General features: G+C 42.6%; 1 protein-coding gene across 1 annotated transcript in view; it reads right to left on the reverse strand.

The window, feature by feature from the left end:
* The window catches only part of LOC126100564 (uncharacterized), an 89,583-nt gene extending 70,701 nt beyond the window's left edge, over positions 1-18,882 (reverse strand). The window contains exon 1 of the mRNA XM_049911181.1: positions 18,760-18,882. Coding sequence (XP_049767138.1) covers positions 18,760-18,777 — 18 coding nt within the window. The 5' untranslated portion in view covers positions 18,778-18,882. The remainder of the gene's footprint in view (positions 1-18,759) is intronic.
* Between the last annotated feature and the right edge of the window lie 287 nt (positions 18,883-19,169).

A 19,169-nucleotide genomic window follows, 5' to 3' on the forward strand; every position in this document is an offset into this window, starting at 1 on the left:
TCAAAGGAACCATCCCGGAATTTGCCTGGAGCGATTTAGGGAAATCACGGAAAACCTAAATCAGGATGGCCGGACTTGGGATTGAACTGTCGTCCTCCCGAATGCGAGTCCAGTGTGCTAACCGCTGCGCTCGGTCACACACTTAATATTATTTCGCATTCAGTCAGTGGTGACTCTTTGTTTTCTTTGAGGCTTAACATTTCCAAAATCTGCTATGAACGAGACTATGGCATTACAGCAATTTCAGCAGTGCCGCTGATGACGGGTCAACCGCAGTAAGTACGTGTTCATTTGGTGACGTATCAGTTTGTCCGCCTTAAATTACAAAAGGGAAAAAAGCTACTTTTGTTAAATATTTCTGAACTGTTCTGTCCAAAGTGTCAATAAATTTCTACCGAGAAAAGTGGGCGTAATGATAAGAAATTGGAGCCGTTGTCGGGACGGCAGGATTCACAATCTGATCAGCTTGATCGAACTTTCCAATGATTTTCCTAAATCACTTCATGCGAATGACGCGGGAGTACTTTTGATAGAATACGCCCGATTTCCTCTAATCTACATTATCTGATGAAGAGCATCACGACACCCTTATGTTACGCGAAACTGACAACGTCAGGCAGACTCCCAAGGATAAATAAACGCGGAGCATCTTCACTTGTCAGAAGAGAAACAGCATCGTCAGAGTGTGTCGGTGAGGATAGCTCAGTGACTTCTGACGTGGACTAGTCACTGGGTGGCACCTGATCAGGGACAAGTCAGGCCCTCTAAAGCTGACTGTTGGTGGTGTGATTGTGAAGCGGAAATGCAAAAGAACAACCACAGCCAAACTACGACCAGGCAGTACTTATGTACGTCACTGAGTATTTCGGAGGTTGGTTCTAAAAATTTGAAAAATTGTGGCTAGTTCTATGGGACCAAACTACTGAGGTCATCGGTCCCTAAGCTTACACACTACTTAATCTAAGTTACGCTAAGGACAACACATACACCCATGCCCGAGGGAGGATTCGAACCTCTGACGGGGGGAGCTGCACGAACTGTGCCAAGGCGCCTGAGACCGCACTGCTATCCCGCACGGCAAGGCTGTAAAAAGTCAGATGACTCCTGAGTCTTACCAGCAGTAATGACTTTGCATAGGGAGTTAAAAAGAGTGGGGTACAACTCCTCATAAGCTACACGCATCTATAGTCAATGATAAGCGACGCTTATAGTGGTATAAAGAGCGAAGCCAAGACAGTGCATGAATCATAAGAAGAGATCTGTAATGCTGAATCAAGTTGTAGCCTGTGGTAATTCGATAGAAGGTCCTGGGTATGATGGAAGCCTGGGGAACGTTACTAGGCGTCGTCTGTACTGTCAAGAGTGAAGTATGGAGGAGGTGGTGTTGCGGTATGTGGGTGTCCCTCGTAGTTAGGATTTGGTCTCCTAAAGAAACCGGTATATGTACGTAGAATGATGTGTGCACGTTTTACAGTATTATGTAATGCGTATAGTAGAGGAACAACTCAGAGAGGATGTTTGTATCTCGATGACAATGTGCACATACCATTTCCTCACAGATCGCATTCGGGAGGACGACGGTTCAATCCCGCCTCCGGCCATCCTGATTTAGGCTTTCCGTGATTTCCCTAGATCACTTCAGGCAAATGCCCGGATGGTTCCTTCGAAAGGGCACGGCCGATTTCCTTCCCCATCCTTCCATAATTCGGGCTTGTGCTCCGTCTCTAATGACCTCGTTGTCGACGGGACGTTAAACGCAAATCTCCTCCTCCTCCTCCTCACAGATGCTACTTTAAGACAGAGTCTTAAAGTAGCATCTGTGAGGAAATGGTATGTGCACAATAATATTCCTGAAATGGACCCATCTGAATACAATGAAATACTTTGGGATCAGTTAAACGTCGACTTTGGTTCCACACCCTAGCATTCAATATCACTACCTTTTCTAGTTTCGGATAGTGAGGACGAATGGACTCCCATTTCTCCACAGATATTCAGATATCTAACTGAACGTTTCCCCAATAGAGTTCAAAGTGTCATAAAGGAGAAACGTGAATATACCCCATTTTAATGTCCGCTAATACATCTCCGGATACTATTGGTCAAATCAGACCGAATGTTTACCCCGTTTCAAATTACAGCAGAGTTAGACCATAATCTTCTTTTGTTTATAAGGAAAGTGCATGGTAAGATGTGAGCGGGGTTGCTAGTGGCCCCACTTTTGCCGGAATAAATAAATATTAATAAATACAGTTAGCACATTCTCAGTGTTCAACAGGTATTACGTTGTAACGTTACCTGCCTAAACAAAAAGTACATTTATTCTGCAGAGTAATGTCTTTCGAGGGGTATTTAATGGCCCACGTTTCACTTTGACACTTAGAATCGGTCAGACTGTACACTCGATACCTCTGCTGAATGTAAAGTCGTTCCAGCACGTAGCATGGAGAGCGTAATCCGACGACCTCGCTTACTTCCAGAGAAAAGCTTCGTACCGCCTTCTCGGGTTTCGTTTGAAAGCAGCAGCCTACTTGTGCCACTGGAACCTTCGACTTGGCTAACGGAACGGCTGCTTTCGACAAGCGGCGCTGTACCTCCGCAAAGTGACACTTAAAAGTCTGTACAGTACATTGTTGTTTTTTCGATTCCCCTACTTCTCTGTTGGCCACGGACTACCTATTAAATAACGGTTAGAGATCGATGGAAGAAGCTGAAGATTTCAAGTGGAGCACCCGCAGCTCTTTAATGAGATCCTCGATATATTTCTATGAGTACATAGGCGAATATAAGAGAGACAGCGATAAGAACATGCAATAGAATGTAGAAGTTGTGTAGAATTCATATGCTACTCTAACATTAAAGACGACAGCAGGAATGGTAGCAAATAATTACATTTTAACTAGTGTAAGGTTAGTAGAAACAATAAATGACTAAATCTGAGGTGATTTATGGGTATATAGGATGCGAAATTTAAGACACTGGTGCGCACTTTGGTGGCAACAACGGATTATCCCATTTGGGTATCGAGCTGATCTCAGGTTGGATGAAATATACGGGTATCACATTCCATCACGATTAAATCTATGCAAACGTTGAAAAGTAGTATTGACTGGCGTGTGGTTCTGTGCCACTCTATGGAGAACCCATGAGCAGATGATTCTCATGTGTGAGATACCTAACGAAGCTGTCGGCCACGGCAACAAAAAATGGTTCAGATGGCTCTGAGCACTATGGGACTTAACTTCTGAGGTCATCAGTACCCTAGAACTTAGAACTACTTAAACCGACCTAACCTAAGGACATCACACACATCCATGCCCGAGGCAGGATTCGAACCTGCGACAGTAGCGGCGCGCGGTTCCAGACTGAAGCGCCTAGAACCGCTCGGCCACTGAGGCCAGCGCCACGGCAACAGTCGAACATACTCTGTATGCAAGTAGGTCAGACCACCATGAGGAGCACGAGGTCTTGCATTATCTTGTTAAACGATAACATCACGATAACCTGAAAAATATGACACAGCAAACGGTCTTAACACGCCATAAATATGACATCTCCAGCGCAAATTAATGGCTATGCGAACCAGAAGTTCTCGTGTTGTGCACCCAAGGGCACGCCATACTATCAGCTGAAGTGGTGGGCCTATATAACCATGAAGAATGCAATCTGGTAACATTCGTCCTCCTAGGAATGGCCACACAGACACGTCCATCGCCACAGTGTACGGAGATAGACATGGGCCAACTCGTGTGTCCTGCGTTGTTCTTGGGCACAGCACGTCGGCGCGCCACTCACTGCTGCCGCGTCAAGTAAAGCCTCCAGATAGTATACCGTACTGACAGTCCGTAGTGTTCCATGAGTTATCGGTTGTCCCTGATCACAAACAGCCGAGCGAACAAAACGCGTGCCATATCGGGCGCTATTTGCTTGTTGTCTTTGAGATCTGGCAAACCATTGAGTATGCCCATCCTGAATCAAATATCTCTGAGCACTATGGGACTTAACATCTGTGGTCATCAGTCCCCTAGAACTCAGAACTACTTAAACCTAACTAACCTAAGGATATCACACACATTCATGCCCGAGGCAGGATTCGAACCTGCGACCGTAGCATCCTGAATCCACTGAGTGGATATTCGCATGATATTTGCAGCACAACGACGAATGCGAGCAGCAATATCGTGGAATGATAACCCATATTCTCTGTAGGATACGTTGCTCCCCTACGACGTGTACTGGTAGCGAATTCTACTTATTACACGAGGTATACCACGATCTTCTCACGGACAAACAACAGTCAAATAATATTTCTGGGTGAGAAACCCACTGGGTAAGTACAGAAGTACAGAACGTAGATACGCGGGGTAGCCGCGCGGTCTCGGGCGTCTTGTCACGGTCCACGCGGCTTCCCGCGTCTGAGGTTCGAGTCCTCCTACGGGCATGGTTGTGTGTGTTGTCCATAGCGTAGGTTAGTTTAACTTAGATTAGGTAGTGTGTAAGCTTAGGGACCGATGACCTAAGCAGTTTGGTCCCATAAGGTCTTACCACAAATGTGGGGAAAAAAAAGTAGATAGCATTGCTTCTCTCTTCTTTGTGCGGTTGCGCTGAAAGGCTAATTACTTGCGTATCCAAGCATATGGTGAAACTTGCGGCGACATGAAGTATATTACACGCTGCCTTAGTGTTGCAGTTTTAATGACTAACAGTGGATGTTAACAATTAACCGTGGGAATTTTGTGGTCCATAATAAAGGTAAAAACTTGGAGTTAATTTTAGTTTACACGTCGAAACTTTGCCTTCACACTAGTTTAAGCTGCCGATTCATGTGGTTGCTGGTGGATGTTGTTAAGGTGTAGCTCGTTCGTTTATTACCCAGTATGCTTTGGGTCAGATTGCGATAACATAGCAACAAAAGGCGTTTTGCGGTCTCCGTTTCGATAGACTCAGTTCAATTATAACTGGGAGGCACCCTGTTTGTCCAGAGTACGACCTCACAATGGATCAGCCGTAAAGGGCGTACAACTCGCGTTGCACCACTGGCGTCCAAGGTCGCCCTATCACGTGGTATTTGATTTTCTGTGTGTGTGTGTGTGTGTGTGTGTGTGTGTGTGTATGTGTGTGTTTGCGGCGGACTCTGTCTATGTGCCTTCGCTTTCAGCAATTCCGTGTAAACTGTGCGACGTCTAGCAGCAGCAGTGAATACAATCACTCCAGAAATGTTCACAAAATTAATAGTTTCCCCGCGTGTTCCGCAACTGCTTGCTAATTTAATGTAAAACTACTTTAGTTGCTGTTTAGAACTTTATTTGGTCCGCTACCTATTTCGGCTTTGCTATTAAGCAGTTTTCAAGTGGTTCTGAAAACTGCCATAACTATGGTAGGCACATACACATGTACATAATAGAATATGAAAAAGTAATGCTTTCATATGTGTAACTGCAGATAGAGCATAAGACGTACATTATAATGTACAGAAGCAACGTCCAAACGATAAAAGAACAAGGCTAATGAGCTTAGAATCTTACGTGGCCAATGATATAGTGAGAAATATGTGCATCTCAAGACTGCATAATTCATTACATTATAAGCACTTATTGCGTTTAAGAAGTTTGGATTTAAGAAGTTAATTATCTAGGGTGCAAACGTTGAGCTACAGGGAACTACAGAGGTCGGTAGCGCAGCTATGATGGATCGTGGACTGCTTACAGAGCATATTAACAAAGGTCTAGGTAAACATCTAGATACAGTTAAGAATTTGTGGAATTAAAGAAGTAATCAATAACGTGGCCGCAGATATTCAGAATCTCGTGCTTTTAAGTGTGCATTGCTCATTGAGCGTATTTGATTTGCAGTTTTTCAGGTGGCCGTACATTTCTGTGTCTTCATTATGTCCATAAAGTGTCCCTTCTTCATTTTACGAAGGGTTTCGAGATGATTTTCGATGTTGTACACCTTGTGATTCTCTTGTATGACATGAGCTGTGAAGATGGAGTTATTTCCTGTATTTCATACTGCGTTAAGATACCCACATTTCTCATGATACCATTGGAAATGTAAGATTTTAAATCCACCAGACATATATTTTTTTCATTTGGATGTTGTTCCTGTATACCATAATCTAAGTTCTATCTGTAGTTACACATATGTAAACTTCAGTTTTTCTTCTTTCACTATCTACATGTGTATACATCTATTATATTTACTGCTGCTTTCAGAAATACTTGAAAGTGGCTTACTGGTGAAGACAAACCGGTAGCGTATTAAATGAAGTTCTGCAGAGCGACTGGAGAGGTTTTCAATTAAATAATACCTATAAAAGTATGGGATGAGTTTAGTCATCGTTTAGATGTATGTCGCGAGTTCGGTGGAGGTCAAATTCAACATTTTGTGGATGGTAAATGTAATAATAATGTTGACATATTGTCACGAAAGCTGCCGTATAAATTTTTTTCGAAATATTTATTGTAATACTGTCACATGCAATTAATCACACTTGACAAATAATATGGATCACAATTAATTATCATCTTCACATATGGTTAATCATGAGTTGCGAAAAGTAATTTTTGTAGAAAGCAGATAATTTTAAGGTGTATTATTATTACTATCGTACAGCTTACATGTTACATTCTTATATAAAAACTTCGTATACAACATAGTTAAATGTTCGTAAAAACATAACGTACACAAAGACACCAACATTCTGTAACTGAATATCTGTATCTCTTAACCAGTCCACAGAGCTTGTTGTTACCAAATGCAACATATCAGTTCACCGGGAAATTTTTGTAATAAATACTCTTCATCCACACGTAGCGTACGTTGCACAGCAACCCCACAGTCGCACGTCAGGGCGTCCTTGGATCCCCATTCATACAAACAGGCAATTGGAAATTTGGAAGTTTGTGGTAAATTCCTGTGGGACCAAACTGCTGAGGTCATCGGTCCCTAGGCTCACGCACTACTTAATCTAACTTAAACTAGCTAACGCTAAGGACAGCACTCTCTCTCTCTCACTCACACACACACACACACACACACACACACACACACAAAAGGACAACACTCTCTCTCTCTCTCTCTCTCTCTCTCTCTCACACACACACACACACACACACACACACACAAACAAAAGGACAACACTCTCTCTCTCTCTCTCTCTCTCTCTCACACACACACACACACACACACACACACACACTACTTAATCTAACGTAAACTAGCTAACGCTAAGGACAACTCTCTCTCTCTCTCTCTCTCTCTCTCTCTCACACACACACACACACACACACATGCCCGCGGGAGAACTCGAACCTGTGACGGGGGTAGCCGCGCGGACCGTGGCAAGGCGCCTAGGACCGCGCAACTACCCCGCGCGTCTACAAAGAGGCACCGCACCTTCCATGCCCTCTATGGGATCGATTCAGAGATGTCCGTAGTTTCCTGTGAAGACCAAATCCATTCAGTATCACTAATAGGGAGACTAAGTGCTGGAGGAAACTTCTGTCAAACTTCTTTCCATTCTTGGTACGCACTAGAAAGAAGAGGCGCATCTTGCGTTGGCTGGGGTGGTTTCCTGGACGTAAGTCTGGTGGCAGATGTATTCTGTAGCGGGTTATACAGAAGTGAGTTATGATGAGCGGTACACTTCTGGAAATCTATCGCAGCTTCTGTTTCTCATCTAATTGATAGTGGTAGAATATTACACAATAGAGACAGCCATGGAACTCGTGTTGGTTTAGTAGTTACACTGACTATTCCAGTCATGACACATGGATCTGTATGATCCAATGTGGGTTTAGTAAAATGCTAGATGCCACGCTGTGTTGTTACTAGTGGACTGTACTGCTATTCCGATTATTTACAGCTAATGACTGTGTTGTTTCTTTAAAAAAAAAATGCTTCCAACAGCTCGTGGTAGATAAGATCTGAAGATGATTATAAATGTTATCAAAACTAGTTACCAAGTCTGATTATATACGATTGAGACAACAATAAATAATCTAAACGTAATCGTGAAATGCATCCTAAGTTGTATGTGCATGCATGTGAAAGATATGTCCTTGTAAAATCGAATGTTTCTTTTGGTCCTACCCGTATATTAAATTTATCTCAAGTTCCTATCTTCATTGACGTAGAAGGTATAGGCTTGTGAATTTGGATGAATCTTCTTGTAAAATCAAATATTTTACAGTTCAAGACTATCTATTCAGCCATCTTACTTTCCTTAAATGTGGTAGCACATTAGATACTGAGCTAGGTAACTGAATAATGTAACACATCGATAACCATAGGCTCTCTCTAATTTGTTAGTTCATAACGAAACAGACGACAGAAGGGTAAAAAACTGGCTGCTTTAACACAGGAAACGAAAGGTGAAAAGGGCCGGTTTACCAGATAACATGTTAACAAATAACGTGGGACAACGATTGTAGCTGCATTGTATTTCAAGCAGACAAAAACATAATTGTCCCATGCATAAACAAATCTAAACAAAAAAGAAAAAAAATTGAATAGTTAACATCAATCAAAAGAAAACAGGATCTAACACATACCAGAATATATCTCTTCCTGGCACAGCAATCAGATTTTGTTTTGGTTACGTTGATGAATGCAACGCAGTTGCTTAAGCCAAGTATTAACGTGTTCTGCGAGTAGTTTGTTTTACGCTGAAACGAAGTAAATTTGATTTGGAGAGTATATTGCCAACCGAGTTTCGTCACAAAGTTAAGAAGGGGTCTGCTCCTTCATTATCCTCTTTCAGAAACAGGTGACTCAATTAAAATGTGAACATACTTATGTTGAATTTGACGGCAACTTCAGACGAGAAACTTAGGAAAATGAATACTATAATATAGGACTATTACCAGCTAAGGATGCTCGAAGTAACTGAAGAATTAACTGCGGATAAGTTTCCAGCATTTGTTTTATGTTGAGAAAAACCAAGTGCAAAAAGAATTTTATCGTCTATATTCAGAACGATTAAAATACAACCAGTGAATTTTGTTCGATTTGTTAAGGAGCCGTGGGTCCAGTTCTTGATGTCTATACCAAAAACGGAAAAGCTGAGTTCATTTACTGAAAATTTTATGACCGATGTTTTCTATTATGCAAAAGCAATTATTTTTACCATATAAAGTTTCTGGACCAACTAGGTGGAAAACACGTAGAAGTAGTCTAAATTTCAAAATTAAAAGTAATGACCTTCCATGAGAGGAACGTATCTGTGCACAAGCATGTTTTGGCAGTGATACAATCGGGGCGGTTTTAGATACGAATTTGTTAGATATGGATGTTGTACACCTGATTTGGCGCCATCTGACTTTCATCTGATTTACATTTGAAGAAAATGATGATTGTTCAGTGGCCGTCGATTGGTGCTGTGGAGAACTTCCGAGCTGATACGTCGTATATGAAATGCAGGTAATGGAAAACCATTCAGTGTGCAATGGCCCAAAAGAGAACTACTGTGAAAAACAAGTGCGCTTTTAACCAAAAGAATTTTTCGCTTGACGCTGTGTGTGTCTGATCAGTTAAGGCATTTCCGCACACGTTCATACCCATGAAGAGTATACGGCTTCGAGTAACCATGCTTAATGCTGCATTTATATCTACATCTATGCTCCGCAAATTTTTCCATCGTACCAAGTATTATGCCATTCGTTTACGAAGCGCTGCAATAATTAGCCTAATTTTGTCGGCAGCGATGCGTCTGAGGTAGTAGTATATTTCTAGATTTCTCAATAGAGATTCTTGAAACGGTGTAAATAGGCTTTCGCGGGCTGGTTAACGTCTATATCCCATTTCAAGTTCTCAGGATTTCCGTGACGCACTCCTGTGTTTCTAATGAACCTGTCATCATTCGCGCTGCCCTTCCCTGTATACGTTCAATGTCCCCTGTTAATAAAATTTGGTATGGATAGTACACTCATGAACAGTATTCTAGGATGGATCGCGTTAATATTTTGCTAGTAATCATGTGGACCGACTGAATTTCCCTAGTATTCTACCAATGAACCGAGACTTGGCCAATGTCATTATTGATTTCATATCCCAACAAACTGGTACAGCAAGGTATCTATATGAGTTGCCCGATTCCATTTAAGACTCGTTGATATTATAATCATTTGCGAAGTGCACACTTCTACATTTCTGAACATTAAAGCGAGTTGCAAATCATTGCTCTGTTTTGAAATTTTGTCAAGAATTGACTGAATATTTGGGCAACATTTTTCAAATGAAACTTCATCACGTGCAAAAATTCTGACGTTACAAGTAAGTGATTTGAACATCAGTGCTGCTGACAATATGACTCTTGTGTATACTATTATTTATATATATTTGACTGTGCTGGCGCTGATTTTGTGTTTAGCGTTTGACGATGCCACTATGGCTCCCGTGTATCAGAACATGTTTATATAAAACAGATCTGAAGGTGGTTGTTATAGACCGAAACCGGTAGTCTGATGTCAAAAATTTGTGACCATAGATGTGAATAAAGAAAATTTATTCTATATTCGAGTCACTGTTCAATTCACGACCATGTCGCAGCTTGTGGAACAAGTAATATTTCCTTCCAGGCTATTAATGCACAACATGAACGGAAAAGGTACCAACGCACTTCCTCGCTACCAATAAAGCCTCAAATCCTCAACCCAATCACAAATTTCGTTTGGTACTGCATATGATCGTACTTTCGTTAATAGGCGTTGAAGTCGTTCCGAGTCAAGTGGAATGTAAATTCAAGAAACACTGCATCCTCCTGTCACTCTGATCCATGGTGTTCAGTACACCCATTGTTTAACTGGCAGTAAAGTTAGAACATTCCGGTATCGACACTCATTCCTGAGCTAGTTCCACAATGGATAAACTACAATCAGCTGATGACTTGGTTTGTTTTAGGTAATGTCATTAGAGGATACAGAATCAGAGATGACACAATAAGTACAATGGATTCACAGCTCACCAACTACGCAAATTACTTCTGCCGTCCGAAGAAAAATAACAATGTGAGGAAAGCACGAGTTGAGACTTGGGTTTCACAAGAAATGTCTAAATGTGTGTTTAGAGCGTACGGAATTTACCCTCTCTTTGTCCTGGATACCTGTATCTGTTAGACAGCCAACTGAAAGCCATCTAGTGACTTGGCAATAACTGTATCTCTCAAATTTATACTTACGTTAATTACACTAACGACTCGGTGAGCGGCCGCTAGAAAAGTAGAGCGGAGTGATATCCTACGATCTTGCCTACTGCTGGATGAAACTGTGCTTTCCAATCTGGTAACTGTGCAATTCCTTGTCAATTTGCTGGTGCGCTCAACATGCGAATTGTTAGGAACCATAATTTCACAGCCACATAGTTGCACGTTACGCTTCGCAGAGACGTGGACGGTACTTCGCGGAGCAACAACGAATGTTGTTCAGTCAAGCATTGAGGCAACTCTGGTAGTCATTTCTGAACTTTGGCTTCCAACAGACAAATCGTAAGTGCTCATTTTCAACACCCCCACCTCTTTCCTTCAAGCAAATTTTTTGACGGAAAAAATTAGGGGTACAATGTTAAGGATCGGGGTTTGTCTATTTACTGCATTGGTTGTGGCAGTTTACTCAAATACGTCATAGGACGAAATAGCCAGTGTCTAATTTACAATGAAGTATGAGCTTTCCCATCTCGACAGTGATTCCTGAAGTATCGAACAGACTAAGACCTATTAATGATCTGGTTTTAGATTTAAGTAACACTATTTGGACTTCATAGAATGCCACTCAGCAATGGCGCAAAAATTATATTGGATGCTTCCCAAAGCACTTCAGCTTTCAGAAAATGAACAGAAGTTCGTAGAGTTGCAGAGATTAACCTCTTTATACGTTACTTAATACACACGTTTACTGAGAGTAAACGTGGCACAAGAATATTAAAAAATTACTGCTTTATAAAACAGAGGCAGAATATTGAAATGAAACTATGTAATAAGCACGGCTTCTGATTCGAAATTTATGTGAATCAAGAGGAAACAAACAAACCGTTTAATGCTAAATGCGTTAATGATCTATTTGAATGGAAGACTGGAGATGGCCTAAAAGCAACATCCAGAAGGAACGAAAGGAACTATAGGGTTAGACCTTTTAAATGAGGAATGATTCGTCTGTGAGCACTTGAAGAAATTGCGTCTGCATCTACACCTCCATCATACTCCGAAAGCCACCTAATGGTGTGTGGCGGACGGTAGTTCTGATGCCACTAACTGATGATCACCCCCTACCCTATTCCACTCGCGAATGGCGCGTGGGGACTGCAATGAAGTTATTTATATAAACTTCGGTAATACTAATTAAGGGTGGCCTTACACTTATTTGGACCGTGCTCCCTAATAACACAAATCCAGTGTCTCATGCAAATTAATCGCACTCGAATCAAAGTTAGTAAATATTGAGGCACAGAGCTTTAGAACGTAATTTGTGTCTTTGTTGTGCCACGGAAGATTTACGCAAATTGATGACAAATTGATATTAATACATGTATCGACGAAAAATACAAAATATTAAATTGAATGTGTAACGCTGCAGCGCAGTTTCATCGCGCAGTTGGCAAGGATAATAAACAGAGGACGTGTCGATACCAGGGCATAACGTATTTGCGAATTTTGTACTCAGTTGGACAATAACTACACCTCGTGGACAATATACGCAGATGTCGGCATTCGAAAGAGGAAGTTTAGTTGGGCTCAGTGATGGGTAAGTGAACCATGGGCGAATACAGCGTCAAGAGGGAAGCAGCCGACCTAAAGAGACGACAGAACGAGGGGATCGAGCAATGGTCAGAGGGGCACTCAGAGCCCCGATTTCTCCATTATCATCGATCCGACGTTCAACAGGTGCTTCAGTGATCACAAGGACCGTTAATAGGCAGCTCACAGTAAGTGGGCTGAGGTTATGGCGCCCCTTGCACTGACTGCCATTGGTCTCTGTACACCAAATAAGCCTATTTGCAGTGTGTTGGGCACATTCCGCTTGGAATCTCATTGGTTGGATGAGAATTGTCTTCAGTGATAAGTCCTGCGTCGAACTGACCCCAATGAGCAGCGGTGCGATACCAATCTGTCGCCCGCCCTACGCCAGGAGTGACGGTCTCGTGTGCCGTTTCATTTCATGGCACCCTTACAGCACAGTGGTAAGTCGATGATGTTTTGTTACCCTTCGTGGCAAGCCATCCTAGAGTTGCATTTCAGCAAGGTAATGCCTGTCCGCACATGGCGAGAGTTTCTGCCGCTTGTCTTCGTGCTAGTCAAACCTCACATTCGCCAGTAACGCGCCGGATCTCTCCCCATTTGAGAACGCTTAAAAATATTATGGGCAGGGCCCTCCAATGGTCTCGGGATTTTGACGATCTAACGCATCAGTTGGATAGAATCTGGCACGATATCCCCGAGGACCACATCCGACAACTCTATCAATCACTAAGTAGCCGAATAACTGCTTGCGTAAGGGCCATAAGTCGACCAACGCGCTATTGAGTTTCTCAATTTTTGAGGTTGTTTCTCTCGAATAAACCGTTCAGTTTTTACGAAAGTGTAATAATTTGTTTATCTGTGCATGTAAATCACATCTACCGCTTTTCTTTCCATTCGAATAATTTCTTCGTGACACCACATCTTAATGTTTTTAAATTTTTTTTCTTAGCATGTATGTCGTACATGTGAAGCGTAGTACTTATATGAGCGAGGAGACTATTTCCGTTCACGACACGCTTTCAGGACGCGTCAGAGCTAGATTTTAAATCTTTATTACGCTGCTCGCCACATAGTGTGTGCGAAATTGCGTTCATTGCGTCAGTAGCTTTGTGTTCCACGCCTCTCTTTGTTCCTCCTATCTCATCCTGGCTATCCGAAACTCTCGAAGGTATTGTCATCATGGTTGTTTCATGATATGTGTGACATATATGAGGAAGTAATTCGTATCTCGACTCATAGCGTGCATTCTCAAATCTTATGGCCAACTCTCCCCGCGAAACACTGTATCTTACCGTCAGTGCCTCGCGTGAGAGTTTGTTGACGATTTATATCACGCCCTCACTTCTCAAGTATACCTGTGAAGAAACGCAGATATCTTCTTTGATTGAAATGATGATGATGAAGTCCCATAGTCCTTGACAGAATGTAGGGGACGATGCGGGAGACCCGCACCGCTGCACTATGCATATCCTAGCGGAGGTGGTTTGCCATTGCCTTCCTCTGACCGTAATGGCGATGAATGATGATGATGAAGACGACACAACAACACCCAGTCAACTCGAGGCGGGTGAAAATCCCTGACCCCGCCGGGAATCGAACCGGGGACCCCGTGCTAGGGAAGCGAGAACGCTACCGCGAGACCACGAGCTATTTGAAAAGTTCCTGTTTATTCTCTAATGGAAAGTGATTAGGATTCCGGGTGATGAAGAACTTTACACAGTCGACTGGAGGACAGTATCGTGAAGTATCCCTTCCATAAGTTGATTACAATCCTTTAACAATCTTCCAATGAATCGCAATTAGAGAACTTCATTCCCACAAACAGGCTTCTGTGGGTGTTCCAAGTCCCCAGATATTTCAGGATGTCAAAAGGGGAATTCCATGAAAATGGAATCTTTGCGCCTCCACATTATATTTGGTTGCGCGTAGAGTCAGCTGATAGTTTTACTTGATGTTTTTATAGAATGGCACTCAGCAATGCGCAAAAATTATATTGGATTCACAGGAGAATAGCTCCCCAAAGCGTTGATTATCTGTTCGGATTTCTGCACTTATAAGTCTGCAGTTTCCAATTATACGATTACAAGTGCTCAAAGTACCTGAAATTGTTTTCTTTCGGAAACGGTTAAAATTTTCGAAACAAGTTCCCCATAAGCGTTAGTATTCAAAGAAGAATTTGTAAGGATGATGTTTATTACACAAAATTTATTTAGCTTCCGAGCTGCTAACAGTGTAATGTTGTAAAGTCTTTGCAAAGCTTTAGAAAAAGAAAACTACGTCGATGCAATGTTCGCTAATGTCTCCCAGGAAAAAAAATATAAAAATGTCCATGAAGGTCGCATACACAGTTGCTAGATCTAGATAGGACAAGGAGCTAGGTGGAGCTCCATTATGCGATGGTTACATGGCAGTACGGTAAGAATGGGCTGTCGTGCTAGTTAATCTCTCTCTCTCATTCTGCGCATTATTAGGAATAACTGACCGTAGCGTCATATCACTCTGTTAACCTTTCTAAGAGCTCTCATAATACCGTTAGAGGCAACAAAGTTGTTTCAGTGCTTACACAGTAAAGAGACGGGAGAAAGAAAAGAAACCCAGCACCACGCGAACAGCGGAATTTTCAGCCCCTATGAGTTTTGTCGTCTGTCGATAGATAAATCTATCGGACTGGCATATAGCAGATCCGTGTTCAATTCCTAATAGAGTCAAGCATTGGTGGAAGGGCTGGAACTGGAAAAACTAAGTTTCGTGACAGCAACTGAGGAGTTAATCGAATGAGCAGCAACCGTTCGAAGGAGTGATCAGCTGGTACAATATCTACTGGTATAATATCTACTTACAACATGGAGGTACGGATGGTAATGAGCACATGGTCTTACGGACAGTCCTGTACAGAATAATCAATGAGAGGTAGCATGATTTCACTGCAAGGTTTCAGAAACCTTCCCCGCCAAAACCAACAGTTTTACGGTGGGAGAAAAAGTTCTTTGCAACTGGTTGCATAAAAGACAAGCCCGGCTGAGGACGACCACCAACACGACAGGAAACGTGTGTGGCGGCTGCAGAGTCTGTCGAACGTTCGCCAAAAACGTCCACTCGTCAGCGGTCACAAGATTTGGGAGTTCCATACACGACATTACAAAAACATACGAAGAACTATTTGAAGTTAAAGACATTTAAACGTACGTTTGTAACCGGAATTAATGGTAATGACGAGCAAAAACGTCATCAGGCTTGTTGGGGAATGTTTGATAACTTTTCAACTTTTCCATCAGGAGGCATGGTGTTTTCTTGGGCAATTGTGTAATGTACCACAGTGCAAAAGCGAGAAACGTTTATCTATGGAGTAAAGAAAACCCATATTTTTATCAAGAACTTGAACGCAACCCACCCCGTTTCATGAAATGGACTGCAGTGTCTGCAATCCACTTTATATGTCCATATTTCTTTGACGGTGCTGTGAATGACACAGCACGTCTCACCATGTTACGTGATTCCACTTCTGCAAGCTCGGGGTCTGCTCGGTCGTGTATGGTTCCAGCAGGATGGGGCACCAGCCTATTGTACTATTACAGTTATTCTCAGGTAAATGGACGTGATTCTGTCCATTTGCCTGCATGTTCGTTGTGGCCACCGCTAAGTCCTGAACTGTCATCTTGAGATAATGCGTTATGGTGGTTCATAAAACAGAAGGTTGTTGCCATACGTTACGAGACAGTTGGCAAACTTATGAATGCTGTTCGGTGTGAATTTACTGCCACCACGCCATCAATGTTCAGAAGAATTTCACATCGTGCATAAAGCAGAACCATACTCGTTTGTGAAAACGGTGGTGCATACACAGACACCGCGGAACAAATAATAAAGAATAGTCACACTAGCTCAAAGTTGTCCTCTGCCATGATTCCATATTAATACAATGCGACCATCTATGGATATGTGGACACGCGATAGGGGATCACGGTAATTTATAATCACTCTGTATATTGAGGGAAATCAGATGCAGAATGCGAGCGCACTTCTGACTTGCTATCACACGTTACTGCTGTTACCAGAACAAGAATATTGCCGAAGAGAACATGGCAAATGACATAAAACGATTGTCCAGAAACTTCGCTCAGTGGAAGAGAAGTCATAATAACCGAACACGTGTCTCGGCTTATCCGTAGATACTCGACCGGTTTTGAGAAAAACGACGGTCAAAGTTTCCCTTTCAAATTAGGTGTCTTTTAGGAGGCAACGAATGCAGCCCAACTCGTGGCACAGTGGTTTGCGAAACGGCCTCTCACTGTTTGCGTCCCGTGTTCGAAACTCGATTATTGTTTTTATTTGTTTATTATTTCATTTATGTACCCATGTTTCTTATAAAGTTAGGGGATGGATTTGCGTTATATGAATTGTAAAATTACAACTGTGTTTGACAATAGGGTCATATATTGATTAAATAATATATGTTACCTATTTTCAGCGGTTAAAATCTTTTTAAATTTTCGTATTTCCATATTTCATTCTCTTATCAATTCTTAAATTTTATTGTTATGTTTATTCTGCAAGGATCTGATGCATTCTCTTGGGTGAGACCGATCGTAAAATCATCAAAACATATAAATTCATACCAACACGTGCACCATGCGAAGGCAGGTTTGACACAGCGACATTTACTATGAATCTCTCTCGGGAAAGAAACGTTGTTAATATTGCTGAAGATTTCTCGCGTCAGCACTAATTTAGCGCAAACCACGCATAACGGCCCAATTCTCCGAAAAATGACTCTTGCTGTTGATTATAAATCAAGATACACCATAGAAATTTCACCAAAAACAGCTTCAAATAATTTTTCCATTCATTTGTTGCCTTTTTTTTTTAATTCATTCACCATACGATTGGCAGACGAATACGGAGAACATTATTTCAATATACATCTGAAGACATTCGTATAGTAATCTTCTGTGGATATGGGTAGGTACATGAAAGTAAAAATTAAAAAAAAAGTCACGTTTTGAACACAGAGTGCAAAAGAGTGAATCTGCGACGGTAGTCACTGAGCCGCCGCTTCCATTAGCTACTTCCTTGCTAAACTACTTATGAAATATGAATTTGCAATTACATCAGTACTCTTAGCTGCATACAGGCGCTGAGATACGACAACGGGGACAGGTGAAAATGTGTGCTCCGACCAGGACTCGAACCCAGGATCTCTTGCTTAGATGGCAGACGACGCTCTATCCATCCTTTCTTTATCTTATTTTGTTCTATATTGTTCGATGAATTTGTTAGTGACGGACGTCCGATGACACTCGGTGAGGTTGTTCGTTGATCCGTTCACTCAGTTTTTTTTAATTTTTTTTTTTTATTACAGAAGATAGCTAAACCCTCTGACCGAACATGCTGAGCTACCGTGCCGGCTATCCATCTGAGCCACCGAGGACACAGAGGATAGCGCGACTGCAGGGACTTATCTCTGGCACGCCTCCCGTGAGACCCACATTCTCAATTTATTGTCCCTTTTTGCCGATTCCCGTAAGAGTTCGGGCACTGTTTGTGCACCGCACAGAAGAAGATGGTCAAATGGCCGGTGAGCCTTATATATATATATATATGAAGTACCTCGAAAACATTGACCGTCGGTTTCTTGGAAACGGTCGAGTATCTACGGATAAGCCGAGACACGCCTTCTCTTATTTTGATGCCTCTTCCACCGAGCGAAGTTTCTTGGAAATCGGGTTATGGCACTTGCCGTGTTCTCCTCGCGAGTAACACTTTTCTTGTTTTCCTCCCACTAAGCGGAAATAAGTCTGCAGCAAATACGTATTGCAACAACTGAGTGCGTGATCGATACATATAATATTGGCTTATGTTTCGGCGGCGGCAGATGTTGCACTGGATCTGATCGCGGAGGTACTTTTTTATGAGTACTGCCACACGTCGGTGCTTTTTCCAAGACTCTTCTGAAATACTAGTGGTGATAAAACACTTATTGACGGGCACTCGGCACTATTTTAGACACAGGCGCAGTCACTACTGACCTTGAGCGTGTTGTTCATGGCGAAGCCCCGCCGCGTAGCGTGCTCCTGGTCAGCTGAGGTGGAGGAAGCTGTGAGGTGAGCTGGCGAGTGGAGGCTGCGCGGAGCGAAGAGCGTTCGCCGGCGGCCGCGCGCCGCCCTCTTATAGGGGGAGCTGGGGGCGGCGAAAGTGAAACCAGAGCAGTGTGCGAGAGCAGACCGGTTCCCGGCAGCCTCGCTCCAGCCGAAGGCTGCGTGGCCGCCCGCCTGTCTGCTGTCTGGACCGCGCCGAGGGTCGAGTGCGAACCTCCAAACGGAGCGACCCGCCGCTGAGCGCACCTAACGGCTTATAGCGCTCACTGTACAAAAGGCAGACCGAATTCCTGTCGGTCAGCCCTTACATCTTGTCACTAACGAAACCGAACCCAGCACAA

Source organism: Schistocerca cancellata, chromosome 9 (assembly GCF_023864275.1).
Source record: "Schistocerca cancellata isolate TAMUIC-IGC-003103 chromosome 9, iqSchCanc2.1, whole genome shotgun sequence".
Lineage (NCBI taxonomy): Eukaryota > Metazoa > Arthropoda > Insecta > Orthoptera > Acrididae > Schistocerca > Schistocerca cancellata.